This window comes from Dasypus novemcinctus, chromosome 2, assembly GCF_030445035.2.
Source record: "Dasypus novemcinctus isolate mDasNov1 chromosome 2, mDasNov1.1.hap2, whole genome shotgun sequence".
In the NCBI taxonomy this organism is placed as follows: domain Eukaryota; kingdom Metazoa; phylum Chordata; class Mammalia; order Cingulata; family Dasypodidae; genus Dasypus; species Dasypus novemcinctus.
The window spans coordinates 149,564,607-149,579,065 of record NC_080674.1 but is presented as its reverse complement, the minus strand read 5'-3'; the positions used below and the strand labels follow the sequence as shown (position 1 = coordinate 149,579,065).

Sequence of the window (14,459 nt, the reverse complement as noted above, 5' to 3'; positions counted from 1 at the left end):
TGTAGTGATTCATCAAGGTTCCTAGGCTATTGCTATTTGAGAAGTGCAATGCCTCTTTTATAATGAAAGTGGGAGAAGAGTGTTTGCTGAAATATTAGATTCCAATTTTGGGTTCTATAAAACAGTGATGGTCTTAGCTTTTTTAAAGTTATAGCTAAACATTTTGCTTAATTTATTAGATGAGGTGAATACATACCCCATCTGTCATGTCACACAGGAAGACAAGCAGAGTCCTTGATAAGGATGACATAATTTCATTACTAGAACTAAAAGAAATATAAACACCCAAATCCATTGCCCAGTAACTCAGGAAAAAAAAAACCCTTTTCAACAAATATCTAAAGCTAAGATCGACATTTTGCTCAACTATTAACCAAAACTCTCATAAGGCCAAAAGCAACTAACTCCAACCTTCAGGTTTTGGTGATCTATTTTCCAGTTAAATCACCTAGCAATTCCATTGAGACAAAAATGCTCTTTTAAAGTAAGTTTCATAGAATCCTAATTTAGGTTTTCATGCTTCAGACAGAAAGACTAACACTCATAAAATGATCTCAACCAAAACAATCTTTCTTCCATCTTTTATATTCTGAAATGTGACTTCTCAATCAAGAATGTGCCTTTAAACTACCTTGAGCAAAAATTTTAGAACTGCTTTGTTTCTACTTACAGTTCATGCCTTTGTATTACCCAAGAGGAGCACACAAATCATGACTACTTTTCCCAAAAGAGTGTCAAGTGTGTTGGTATTGAAAGTATGACTCCTTTTTCTATCAACAATAAAAATGGCTATTCTTCATCAAGTACATATTATGAACCTATATGTTATCCTAGTACTCTCCACAACTTTTCAAATTAGATATTATTACCCTTATTTTGCTAAAGCTCAAAAAGATTAAATAACTTGTCAAAAGTCACATAGTTAGGAAATTTTCTGCTCTTCCTATCATACTATATCTTAAACTTAGAATACTGGTACCTGGCAATCCCCTGGGCACATTCATTTGTTCGTTCATGCATTCAACAACTATAATAAGGGAATAGCTGCAAATTCACCAAAGTACTAAAAATGCACTCAAACCAAAATCTGTTAATTATGTGTTCTACAAAATCATCATTAAGATTCATCACTGCTGGTAAAATGGGCCCACAAAAAGAGTCTAACATGGAAACACAGATAAACGTTGCACTCCTGAAATCTGTAACAGAGGTGAGAAAATAAACTACTTTTCCTGTTTTTCCTCATGATATTACTTACATTGTATATTTCAATAAGAAAGTTTTAAATGCGTAAGAAACAAGCTTACTGCATTTGGAAATTAATTTAAAACCATTAATTGACTTAAGACAAGGAGAAAGTATAAATGTACGCCATTTTTAATGGTCAAGAAGGGTCCCTGTACTTTAAAAGAAACTAAAATCCCTTGATGAATTTGCCAGCCATATCAAATGTAACTAGTTAGAAGGTACTCAATTTATAAAAGTTTATACAAAACTTCATCTATACTTTCCATTGAATTAGATTGATTCCTTCTAGAAGAATTTGTGTTCCTAATTAAAATGGCTTCAGATACTCAAGGTAAAATTGTTGCAAGACCAGTGAATAAGAAAAACAAAATCAGGAAACACGTTATAGCTGATGAATTAAACAAGAAAAAACACAATATAGACAAAGTATTTTATAAATTGGTATAAATGATATGTGTGTCTGTATGTGTGAATAATAAATACGGCATGAGGGAGAGCAGACATTTTGCCCTTGGTGTTTGTCAGGTATATATAAAACTATTGGTATCTGCTTTATAAATTCCAAATTATATTATCCCTCCATACTAAAAGATATTTTGCTGGAAGCTTGGAGCAAAGTATTTGGTATGGACTCACCTGAATTAATGCATGTTTGTCTTTAGAAAACACGGGATCACCTGACAGCAAGAGAGGCTCGCTCTTCTCACAGCTCCCCTGGCTGATGAGCGTGTCCGCGTAGTTGGGCTGCGGGAAGATCACGTGGCTCGTCCGCGAGCCCGCGGTGAGGGACACCTCGTGGGAATAGGTCTGCAGGAAAGCCCGCACCCCGTCCACGCCCACGAAGTGCGACGCGGGCACGCTCGCCAACCCGCCTGCTGCGGTATGAAGCAGGCGCGACTTGTGCCAGCGCCGCATTCTGAGCGCCAGCAGCACGATGACGAAGGCGAGGAAGACGCACGAGACGGTGGTGACGGCCACGACGAGATAAAGCGTGAGGCCCGAGGCCTCGTGGTTGACAGGGGACTCCAGGCTGCCCAGGTCGGCCAGCACGGCTGGGATGCTGTCGGCCACGGCCACAGTGAGCGTGACGGTGGCCGACAGGGGGGGCTGTCCGTGGTCCTGGACGGCCACCACCAGGCTCTGCTTGAGCGCGTCTCTGTCCAGCAGGGCCCGCGCCGTGCGCACCTCGCCCGTGTGCAGCCCCACGGCGAAGAGCCCCGGCTCGCTGGCCTTGAGCAGGCGGTAGGACAGCCAGGCGTTCTGTCCTGAGTCTCTGTCCACCGCCACCACCTTGGTGACCAGGTAGCCGGGCTCTGCGGAGCGGGGCGCCAGCTCCACGCCTGTAGAGCCGTCGGTGGGGAGGGTGGGGTACAAAATTTCAGGCGCATTGTCGTTCTGGTCCAGCACGAACAGACTCAGAGACATGTTGCTGCTGAGTGGCGGGTTCCCACTGTCACGTGCCATCACTTGCAGCTGCAAATCACGGAACTGCTCATAGTCGAAGGAGCGCAGGGCGTACAGGACGCCGGTGTCTGAATTGATGGAGACATAGGAGGACACGGGCACTCCCTCGAGGGTGTTTTCTGCCAGAGAGTAAGTGACCTGGGCATTCTCATCACAGTCGGGGTCATGGGCGGTCACGGAAATGATGGCAGCGCCTCTTGGGTTGTTCTCTGGGATATAAGCAGAATAGGAGGCGTGAGGAAAGGCGGGTGGGTTGTCGTTGGTGTCCGCCACGTTCAGCGAGATGTGAGTTTCCGTGGACAGGCGCGGACTTCCTTGGTCAGTGGCAGTCACGGTGATGTTGTAGCTAGGAACCTGTTCCCGGTCCAAGACTGTGTCTGTCACCAAACTATAGTAATTTCCATAAGACTTTTCTAATTTAAAGGGCAGATTTCCTTGGATGAAACAGATCACCTGTCCGTTTTCTCCAGAGTCTTGGTCATTTACATGTAAAAGAGCAATTAACGTCCCTCTGGGAGAGTCTTCGGGAACAGAGCTGGTGAGAGAGGTGACCGCTACTTCGGGGGCGTTATCGTTCACGTCCAGAACTGTAATCAGGACTTTGGCCCGTGCAGAATATCCTGCGTTATCCATTGCTTGCACTTCCATCTCGTAGAATCCCGATTCCTCATGATTCAGCTCCCCTATTGTTGAAATTGTCCCCAAATTACAATCTAGCTTGAAAACTTGGGCCGCCTTGTCGTCTACATACCGGAAGGAATACATCACTTCCGCATTGGCTCCTTCGTCAGGGTCGGTGGCGTTTACCAGGAGCAGCAGCGTGCCCACCGCCACATTTTCGGGGACGTTCACCTGATACTCGGACTGAGCAAAGGCAGGTGCGTTGTCGTTCGCATCAACCACCAGCACGCTGATACGCGCAGTGCCGGTGCGGACTGGGTCCCCGCCGTCGGAGGCGGTGAGCACCAGGCGGTGAACAGCCCGTTCCTCTCGGTCCAGGGCGCGCTCCAGCACCAGCTCTGGGTACTTGTTCCCATCCGCTCCACTCTGCACGTCCAGGGAGAAGTGAGTATTCGGACTGAGTTTGTAGCTCTGAAGGGAGTTCGTTCCGATATCCGGATCCCAAGCGTGGGGAAGGGGGAACCTCGTCCCAGTGGCTGCGTTTTCACTCATTTTTATTTCTAGTTCATCATCCCGGAAGTAAGGGGCGTTATCATTAACGTCCCTCACTTCTATCTCCACTCCGTATATTTTCACTTCATCCTCCATCAGAATCTCTATGTTTAAATGACACTTGATGGCCCCCATACAGAGCTCCTCCCGGTCTATCCTGCCCGCCGTGATCAAGCTGCCGCTTCGCGGGTTCAGAGCGAAAAGCTGCGTCCTACCTCTGGAGACGATGCGGACCCTGCGCTCCGCCAGCTCCCGGGGCTCCAGCCCCAGGTCTTTAGCGATATCGCCCACCCTTGAGCCTTTGTCCAGCTCCTCGGGAACTGAATAGCTGATCTGGGTGCATCCGGTTTCCCCTAGGATCCCCAGGAGGGCTCCCAGCAGGACCAGCCCTTTGCAGTCCTGGTGCACAGGAATCATTGTCACTTTCCTCGAGGAGTATTTTCCAAATCTGCCCTTGACCACCGAAGTCAGGATCAGCTCTTTTTTCTTTGGAATCAGGGAGTTGGGGGTCAGAGCTCCTCAGCCCAGTTTCCTCACTTCAAGGTGATGGTTAGTTCTCTCTTTCGCTGCTTTGTGCTTTAGGCTGTGCACAATGAGCAGATCTCTCTGCTTTTCTTTCCCTGATTGGTGAACAGCGGCGCTCAGAGTCCTAACCAATTACTGCACAATCTTGAACTCTGGGAAAGGATTTTTTATTTTTACATCTTAAACAGCTCCACCTGCTGTTCTCGAAATAGGGATGAAAGTAGAGCCGACTAGAAGGAAGGTATTCATTTTAGTTGAAATTTCAGTGGACTTCTTTTTCATTTCCCTAAAAATTTTCATCCAGAGATACTTTCTTGAGAGTATTTTCTGAAGCTGTAGGTGTATTCTGATTTTTTTCAATGAGCTTTTAAACAAATCTAAGTTTCTATAAATGGAATAATTTTGGTGAATCTAATTTGAGACCACCCCTGTCAACAAACCTGTTACAGGACATTTCCCTAGGAGTTTCAAGTTTTGATAAATCATTAAATAATTTAAACTTCCTGACTCAATTATAAGGGCTTTTTGGTAGACTTCTTTAATTTGTCTAAATGAAATAACTAAACAGGTTACTGACATCTGACACTTAATTAAAAATAATTTTCACAATGACAAAGAAACCTAAAAGTGAGAACTATGATAATATATATCATTAGACTCACATCTGCAGGAAATCAAGTGAAGAAGACACATCATCACTTCAGAACAGAATGGAAGCATTTCAGCTTGCATTGACTGGAAATAAGAGTAATGAGTCTACTAATATATTTTCAAAAGAAAGTTTGGTGTTGAAGAATTAGCTAAAGAAAGTTAGTAACTGAAAGACTATTATAAACTTACCTTTTCCTGGGTAACAGTTCTAATTCCATTTTCAGCCTCAAAATACTGGTAATACATTTGGAGGCCCTATATCAAAATAGAAATAAAGAGTCTCCCTAACAGATATCTAGCTATTGTGTTTTCATAGGTGTAAATATTTGTATTTATATTCTTAACATAAGCACATTTCATAGGCATAAAATAAGATAATATCTATAATATTGGGAGGAAATCTATAAGTAGTTGTAAAAAAAAGATCTGACCTAAAATTAAACAACTCAGTGGGATTTGAAGACTCTGTAGCAAATATACCTGAATTTTATTATCAGTTCATCCCCTTATTTTTAAAAATAAGACTCATGCATTTTCCTCTACGTTGTAATAACTAGAGTTTTTTAAAAAAGCCTTATATTAATACCCACAGAAAGAAAATATTTATGCTTCTTCATTTAAAAGTATTTGAGTGCCAGCAGTATCACAATACCCATTTCTCACAGTAAAGGTGATTGGTTTTGGTGGATGAAGACTGCCTCAGATGAAATTGGCAAATATTTCAAAATATTTGAGGGCTATTAATGATGTTTCTGGTCCAGATAGAAAAGAAGAGAAAATATTGAGAGTGGGGATGTGACCATGAAAGGAAATTAGATATAATATATTTAAGATTTTTTTTCCTACCAGATATTTGTTTTTAAAACTAAACCAACCCATTTACAGATGAAAGACATTCACTGAAACTTACATGAGTAGAAGTGACAGAGTCAGTGATCATCTTGTTAGTCTCCTCAGTGGCACTTACTACCAAAGAAGCATCATTAGAGAAATCCTGTTTGGGAACTATTTCTGGCGTAATGGTGAGAAAATCAAACATTGTTTTTCGGCAATCGGAAGCAACGCAGAGATCATAGGAATAAGGCAAAGTTCCATTGCAGAAGCTAGGAGGAACCCCGGGTCCTGTCTTAGAGTGCAGACCAGGCTGAAAGCATCTCCAGGCGGCCAGGCTACAGGACCGTCGCAGGCGCAGGGCGATGGCCAGAGTCACCGCGAGGAGGAAGAGCACTGAGATCAAGGCCAAGGCCACCACCAGGTAAAACTGCAGCTCCGCCTGGGGGTCAGAGGGTGCCGCGCGGTCACTGAGGTCCGGCAGCGCTTCCTGCAGGCTGTCGGCGAAGACCAGGTGCAGCGTGGCGGTGGCCGAGAGGGCCGGCTGCCCGCCGTCGCGCACCGAGACCAGCAGGCGCTGGCGGGCCGCGTCCCTGTCGCCCAAGGCGCGAGCCGTGCGCACCTCGCCCGTGCGCAGCCCCAGGCTGAAGAGCCCGGGCTCGCTGGCCTGCAGCACGTGGTACGACAGCCAGGCGTTGTGGCCCGAGTCGGCGTCCACCGCCACCACCTTGGTGACCAGGTAGCCGGGCTGCGCGGCGCGCGGCACCGTGTCGAAGAGCGCCGAGCCGTCGGGCCCCAGCGCCGGGTACAGCACCCTGGGCGCGTTGTCGTTGCGGTCGCCCACCAACACGCGCAGGCTGACGTTGGCGCCGAGCGCGGGCGAGCCCTGGTCGCGCGCCTGCAGCGTGAGCTGGAAGGCGCGCAGCTGCTCGTGGTCGAAGGCGCGCTGCGCGAACAGCACGCCGCTCTGCGCGCTCAGCGACACGTAGGACGACAGCGCCTGCGGCCCCAGGTCGCTGGCCACGATGGAGTAGGAGACGCGGCCGTTGGGCCCCAGGTCGGAATCAGAAGCTCTAACTTGGCCGATGGAGGCGCCGGGCGGGTTGTTCTCGGCCACGTGGACCACGTAGGAGGCCTGTTGGAAAACCGGTGCGTTGTCGTTGACGTCGCCGATTTGCAGGGTGACACTTTTGCTAGAGGAGAGGGGCGGCTTGCCCCTGTCGGTGGCCGTGATGGTGACGTTATACTCCGGTATCTGCTCCCGATCCAGGGCTCCATCTGTTACGAGCTTGTAATAATTATTGGAGGAAGATTCAATTCTGAAAGGAACGTTTTCTTTTAAAAGGCACGTGATCTCTCCATTTTCTCCAGAATCTTTATCATGAGTTTTGAACAGAGCGATCACCGTCCCGGGTTCTGCATCCTCTGTAATGGAACTGACTACCGAAGTGAAAATTACGTCTGGGGCATTGTCGTTTTCGTCCAGAATTTCTAGGATAACTTTACATTCGGCAGTCATGCCTCCACCGTCCTGGGCTTCTACATTCATGATATAACTACTACTGATTTCGAAGTCGATGGGGCCTCTGGTTTTAATTTCTCCACTTCGATGATCTATCATAAACATATTTCCAAGATCCTCTGGCAGCATTTTAAAGGAGTAGGTGATCTCTGCATTGGTGCCCTCATCCAGGTCGATGGCTATCACCTTCAGTACCGGCGTTCCTGAGGGCACGTTCTCGCACAGACTGACTCTGTATTCATCCTGGCTGAACACCGGGGGATTGTCATTGGCATCGGTGACTTCGACGCGGATTTGGGCAGTGCCAGTTCGCATGGGGTTGCCCCCATCTACCGCAGTCAGGACCAGGAGATGGGAGCTCTGTTTTTCCCGGTCCAGGGACTTCTTCAACACTAATTCTGGGGCATTCTTGCCTTCAGTCATGTCCATCAGAGAGAAATGCTCATTAGAGCTGAGTTGGTAACGCTGGAGAGAGTTGGGCCCTATATCCGAGTCTATAGCGGATTCCAGGCCAAACCGAGCACCTTGAACTGCAAGTTCATTGATATGTAAAACAATGCTATTTTGGGGGAAATGAGGTGGGTTGTCATTTATATCCTCTATCATCACGTTTATGTGAAAAACGTTTAGGGGATTGTCTGCTACAATTTCCAAGGGCAGGACACACAGAGGTTTTTTGGGGCACAGCGACTCCCGATCTATTCTGTCACTCACTAATAAGTTCCCATTCTCCGTGTTCACAGAAAAGTATTGTTTCTCTGCGCTAACTCTGACGTTGCGGGTCAATACATCCCGTACGTGCAGCCCCAGGTCCTCAGCGAGATTCCCCACCACGGAGCCGCTGGCCATTTCTTCCCGAATCGTATACGGAATCTGATCCGAGAGAGCTCGGCAAAACAAAGACAGCAGGAAGGAAAAGAGTACTTGCCGCCGCCGGCTCCTGCTCGGCTGCTCCACCCTATTTCCCATCCTGGCGAGTCGCTGCAGCCTCGGGCGTTAAGAGAAGATACTTTACAAATCGCTTTTAAAATATTTGCTTCCACTGCGTAGAAAAATCAGTGCTCCCAGTTTGAGGACATCCCAGTCTGTATTCCGGAATCATTTGCCGAGTGGAGAACGGGAGTCCTGGCCACTCTGCCTTTCGACTTGCTTCTGCGACTGTGCAGAAAATCACTGGGTCGTTCTGGCTCCAGCTCTTGCAGCGCATTGGCCAACAGCGGCGCTCCGAGTCTATTTAGGGAACTGCAGTCAGAAGCTTCAGCAAATTCAGTGGGATTCTGTATTCAGACAGCAATGTTGTATTGATAAAGGGAAGTTTATGAATTTTGGACGCATCTTTTTTCCCCAGTGTTCACTACCCAATAAATTTTCTTAGAGATAGGATCCTATAGAGGAATTTTTAACCTAGTAATGAGAGGTTAAAAGTTTGTCTTTTCCTAAAAGGCAATGCACATACTGGAAGAACAAAGCACATTCTTCTTTCCAGACTTAGAACAAAGATCAAGTGGGAAACCAGCCCATCAGGTGGTCTGGGGAAATTCTGATAGCCACAAAAATGACATCCAGTATTGTCCTCCATCAAATAGGCAGATAAGTTTCCTTCTCCTTTTATCAGAGAAACTGGAGTAGAGCTCAAAGCTATAGAGGGAATCCTCAAGGAAGGTCAATGCCATAAACTCTTTCTTGTTACTTATAAAAGAGATTTATGAAAAGAATTATTAAGTGTTTTATGCTTTCATACCTAAAGAGAACATAAAGGTAGACAGCTCAGTAGGTTACCATAGGAACTTAATGACTTGAAATGTGAAGGTATTTTGTTTTTATCCTCTGGTTTAACACCACTATATGTTGTACCTTAACAGAATTTTATCATTACCTATGAGTCAAAATAACCTTCTTAATATCAAGTTTCAAGGCCAACCTTTTTATTTTCCAAGATCCTGATTCGTTCCGACTTAAGTAAAAAAAATATATGGAAAAACCTCTCTTTCCCTCATACCGTTTTTCATATCCTTTTAATTTATCTAATTCCCATCTACATATAATGTCCTAAACATTTCCTCATTTTGGAATTCCGTGAGCATAAATTTCATCCCTAGATAGATAAAGCGCTCTAAATTTTTCTTGGCTTCAAGACAAATTTAGGCATTTGTTGGGGGGACCTCATTCTTCTATATTTGAAATTCTTTTTGCCCAAAGTACAAGACACACTCTATTTTCAATCAATGACATTAAGGCCAATTCCTAAATGAGAAATATAAAATTGTGAGGGAACATGAATATCCAAGTAATTTGGGGCCAAAGACCTAAGAGAGGTAGGAGAGTGCTGAGCTGAATTTAGTATAGAGATGATTCCTGTGATTAAAAGCAACAACAAGTAGGTAAGTCTCCTTTCCTCACTTGGCTTTCCTAGGCATTGCTTCAAACAATAAGCATGGTATCAGGTAACTATCAAATCGTCAATGACAAGTTGGTTCTAAATATAAGAACTGAGTATACGTATATGTGATACAAAATGCAGGAAAGATAGAAGGAATCCGTGACTCCTAGACATATTAAAAAAAAATACCCAGAGGAATACCAACCAGATTAGCCTCTGTTAAAGGTCTAAATACCCACTTAATATTTTATAATCACAAATGATTTCATATAAACAAACTTTTTAAAAATGTAAGCACCTTTTGCAGATTTGAAAATAATGTATGAAGCACTGGATCAAAATTAATTTATTTCCATATATGAATCTACTACATTAAAAAACCCTCCACACACACACTCATGCGAATATGAGCCAAAGAATAAAAGGAAATAGCAGTTCAAAAATTCAATTATTTCTTCAGGAAAAAAACAAGTGATTTCACAGAAATGATAGAAAAGATGTCTGAAACTTAAGAAAAATTATTGCTACATTTCCTCTCTCAAGAGTACATTATATTAAAAGGCAGTGAATGTCAGCTTTGGTAGGATGAATCAAAAAGACTAATTTGAAGGAGCTGATGTGGCTCAGTGGTTGAGCACCAGCTTCCCGCATACGAGGTCCAGGGCTCAATCCCAGTTCCAGTACCTCAAACACACAAAAAATTTGAAACTAGTCAACAGGATCAAAACATATTACCAGCCATCAAGAGTCCAAATAGAATTGCTTTGTGCCCAGAGGACAGCTTCCTTCTGTGTGTGCAAAAGTGTGTGTATAGATATAAATAGGTAAATAGATAGATAGATAGATAGATAGATAGATAGATAGATAGATAGATAGATAGATAGATAGACAGACAGACAGACAGACAGAACGTGCCATTGAATCCACAGGATCATGAACAGTAGAATAATAGTAGATGATGATAGATCATACAAGCCAGCAGGGGTAATATGACGGTGAGGAAATAGAGAAATATTTAAAAAGTGCTTGTGAATAGTTATTTTGAATCATGCTTAGTTTACATTGACAGCAAAAGACACTGGTAATGGACAAATAATATTAAAATTCAACTTAATTTATACTGAGCCATGATAGGTGAACTACTCCTTTAAAATCAAAAGAAAACCATGCCAGAACTAAAAAATGACTTTCAGAAGACCTTTCTGAAAAATGATGGTAATTTGATCAAAGGTCAAGTACACAAACCCACACGAATTGCTCAAAAGTTGTATGAACTGAGTATGTTTTTCTCCTATTTTCATAAATACTTACATGCTCAGAAAAGCCAATTAAAAGAAGTGCATAGAGACAGCAGCACATGGGAGTCAGGGAAATAAATCTCACCTGATTATTCATTGCTTCACATTTGCCTAAACGGGTAGCTGAGTCTTCAACTATCAAGAGAGGCTCGCTCTTCTCACAGCTCCCCTGGCTGATGAGCGTGTCCGCGTAGTTGGGCTGCGGGAAGATCACGTGGCTCGTCCGCGAGCCCGCGGTGAGGGACACCTCGTGGGAATAGGTCTGCAGGAAAGCCCGCACCCCGTCCACGCCCACGAAGTGCGACGCGGGCACGCTCGCCAACCCGCCTGCTGCGGTATGAAGCAGGCGCGACTTGTGCCAGCGCCGCATTCTGAGCGCCAGCAGCACGATGACGAAGGCGAGGAAGACACAGGAGATGGTGGTGACCGCCACGACGAGATAAAGCGTGAGGCCCGAGGCCTCGTGGTTGACGGGAGACTCGAGGCTGCCCAGGTCGGCCAGCACGTCTGGGATGCTGTCGGCCACGGCCACGGTGAGTGTGACCGTGGCCGAGAGAGGGGGCTGTCCGTGGTCCTGGACGGCCACCACCAGGCTCTGCTTGAGCGCGTCTCTGTCCAGCAGGGCCCGCGCCGTGCGCACCTCGCCCGTGTGCAGCCCCACGGCGAAGAGCCCCGGCTCGCTGGCCTTGAGCAGGCGGTAGGACAGCCAGGCGTTCTGTCCTGAGTCTCTGTCCACCGCCACCACCTTGGTGACCAGGTAGCCGGGCTCTGCGGAGCGGGGCGCCAGCTCCACGCCTGTAGAGCCGTCGGTGGGGTGGGTGGGGTACAGGATCTCAGGTGCGTTGTCGTTCTGGTCCAGCACGAACAGAGTCAGTGACGCATTGCTGCTGAGCGGTGGGTCCCCACTGTCTCGTGCGGTCACCCACAGCTGCAGGTCACGGAACTCCTCATAGTCAAAGGAGCGCAGAGCATACAGGACACCAGTATCTGAGTTGATGGAGACATAGGAGGAAAGAGGCGACCCCTGGATGATGTCTTCTGCCAGGGAATAAATAACCCTGGCATTTTCTTTGCTATCGGGATCTCGGGCAGTCACCATGAAGATGGAGGCACCTCTGGGATTGTTTTCAGGAATGTAGGCTGAGTAAGAGGAGTGAGGGAAAGCAGGTGGGTTATCATTATGGTCTTCAACATTCAGTGAGATGTAAGTTTCTGTAGACAAGGGTGGACTCCCCTGGTCAGTGGCCGTCAAGGTTATATTGTGGTTTGGAATCTGCTCCCGATCCAGTACTCCATTTGTTATTAGCTTGTAGTAACTTCCATAAGTCTTTTCTAATTTAAAAGGCAGATTCTTAGGAATGAAGCAGGAGACCTGGCCATTTTTTCCAGAGTCTTGATCTTGTACATTTAGAAGGGCAATGACTGTACCTGGAGGAGAGTTTTCCTGCAATGAATTAGTAGAAGAGGTGATAGCTATTTCTGGAGCGTTATCATTCACATCCAAAACGGTGATCAACAATGAGGCTGTGGTCAGTAGACCTCCACCATCTTGGCCTTGAATTTCCATCTCATAAAATCTATATTTCTCATAATCCAGAGACCCCCATGTTAGGACTTCTCCAGTTTGAGAATCCAAATGGAATATTTCAGAAGCCTTGCTTTCTATATTCCGGAATGAATACGTCACTTCCCCGTTGATTCCCTCATCTGGATCCGTTGCGTTTACCACGAGCACCCGAGCTCTGGGGCCGAGGTTCTCAGGAACATTCACTCGATACACAGACTGAGTAAACTTTGGGATGTGGTCATTTACATCGAGGACTACCACACGAATGGGAACAGCACCCTTGCGGACGGGATTTCCTCCATCTAAGGCTGTGAGGAGGAGGAGGTGAGCAGCCTCTTTCTCACGGTCCAGGCCCTCCTCTAGCACTAGCTCAGGATTCTTGGCCCCATCTGTTCCACCTCGCACTTGCAAGGAAAAATAATTATTAGGGCTGAGCTGGTAGCTCTGGAGGGTGTTCCCTCCCACATCGGGATCCCTGGCGTTAGGAAGGGGAAATCGCGATCCCAGAGATGCGTGCTCACTGATTTTTATCTCCACTTCCTCTTCCCGGAAGCTAGGGGCGTTATCGTTAATATCCATTATTTCCACCTCCACTCCGTAAATCTTCAAGGTGTCTTCCACAAGAATCTCCATATGTAAAAAACAGGAAGAAACCGTCTCACAGAGCTCCTCCCGGTCTATCCTGCCCGCCGTGATCAAGCTGCCGCTTCGCGGGTTCAGAGAGAAAAGCTGCGTCTTTCCTCTGGAGACGATGCGGACGCCGCGCTCCGCCAGCTCGCGGGGCTCCAGCCCCAGGTCCTTGGAGATATTGCCTACGAAGAATCCTTTGTCCGTCTCTTCGGGTACCGAGTATCGGATCTTCTCGGCTCCGGATTCCGGCAGCGTCCCCAGGAAAATGCACAGCAGGACCAGCTCGCAGCGGTGCAGGCGCCTTTGCAGATTCACCATGGCGTCGTTCGAGCCGATATTCCGCGGTTTCTTGCGCCTGTTTGTTTCTGAATCAGTTGGTGTTCTGCATCCAAAATATTTTAGAGAACGAAGTGAAGTACTTTTAAGTTTCCAGCATCAGGATCTGTAAGTATCCAGCTCACTCTGCTTGTGTGGTAGAGGTGGGGGAGCGAGGGACCCGATTGCTCACAGCTTCCTTTTTCATGATTGGTGAACAGCGGCGTCTAGAGTCCAATGTTATTATTGCAACGTGTAAGTAAACCCCCGGCTGAAGTGCCGGATCTAGAAGAAATTATTACTCACCTCTTCGAAAATCACACGCATTTGTAAAGCTTAAAAAGGCAAACAATGACCTATATGATGTGATTTTAAATTTTTGCTAAGATATATTTTACCACAATCTTTAAAAGTTTACCATGATTGCTTTTATAAAAGGAGTAATTGTGAAAGGGGTTTTTACATTTTTTTTCAAAATACTACCAGAACTGAAAACTTGCAGGTTAGATTTTGTTCCTATTGGTGTGTATCCACTGAAGAGAACGGCGTAGGTAATGGAAATAGAACGGTCCTGAGAAGGTCATCAGGTAGGATGCATGGCTATAATTCTTATCGATGTTTCTTTATTAAGAGGAAATGTTTGAGAAAAATTGGAATGGCATTGGAGTTGTCATTTAAAACACATCGATATAAAACTATAACTGTATTCCACATCTTTAATTAAAGGTAATTTATATTTCTTTATATATTTAACTTCAAAATACTTTTGAATAGTAGGGGATTAGAGATTGTAAACTTTAGTCTTGATAGTGATATCAATAGGTGTAACCTAAATTTATTCCAGAAACTCTACCA

The 14,459-nt window shown here is 45.7% G+C and overlaps 1 protein-coding gene across 20 annotated transcripts in view; it reads right to left on the bottom strand.

Annotated features, from left to right (window-relative positions):
* LOC101435103 (protocadherin gamma-C4) overlaps nucleotides 1-14,459 on the bottom strand; it is a 182,200-nt gene that overhangs the window by 73,072 nt on the left and 94,669 nt on the right. The window contains exon 1 of one of the 20 annotated variants that reach the window (XM_058285996.1): nucleotides 11,178-13,828. The exons of 17 other annotated variants lie outside the window; for them this stretch is intronic. In XM_058285996.1, the coding sequence (XP_058141979.1) occupies nucleotides 11,178-13,607 (2,430 nt within the window). In that variant the 5' untranslated portion in view covers nucleotides 13,608-13,828. Of the gene's footprint in view, nucleotides 1-1,884; nucleotides 4,787-5,971; nucleotides 8,795-11,177; nucleotides 13,829-14,459 lie in introns of those variants that run through there. 2 more of the 20 variants (XM_058286031.2, XM_058286029.2) reach the window with 2 other exon arrangements.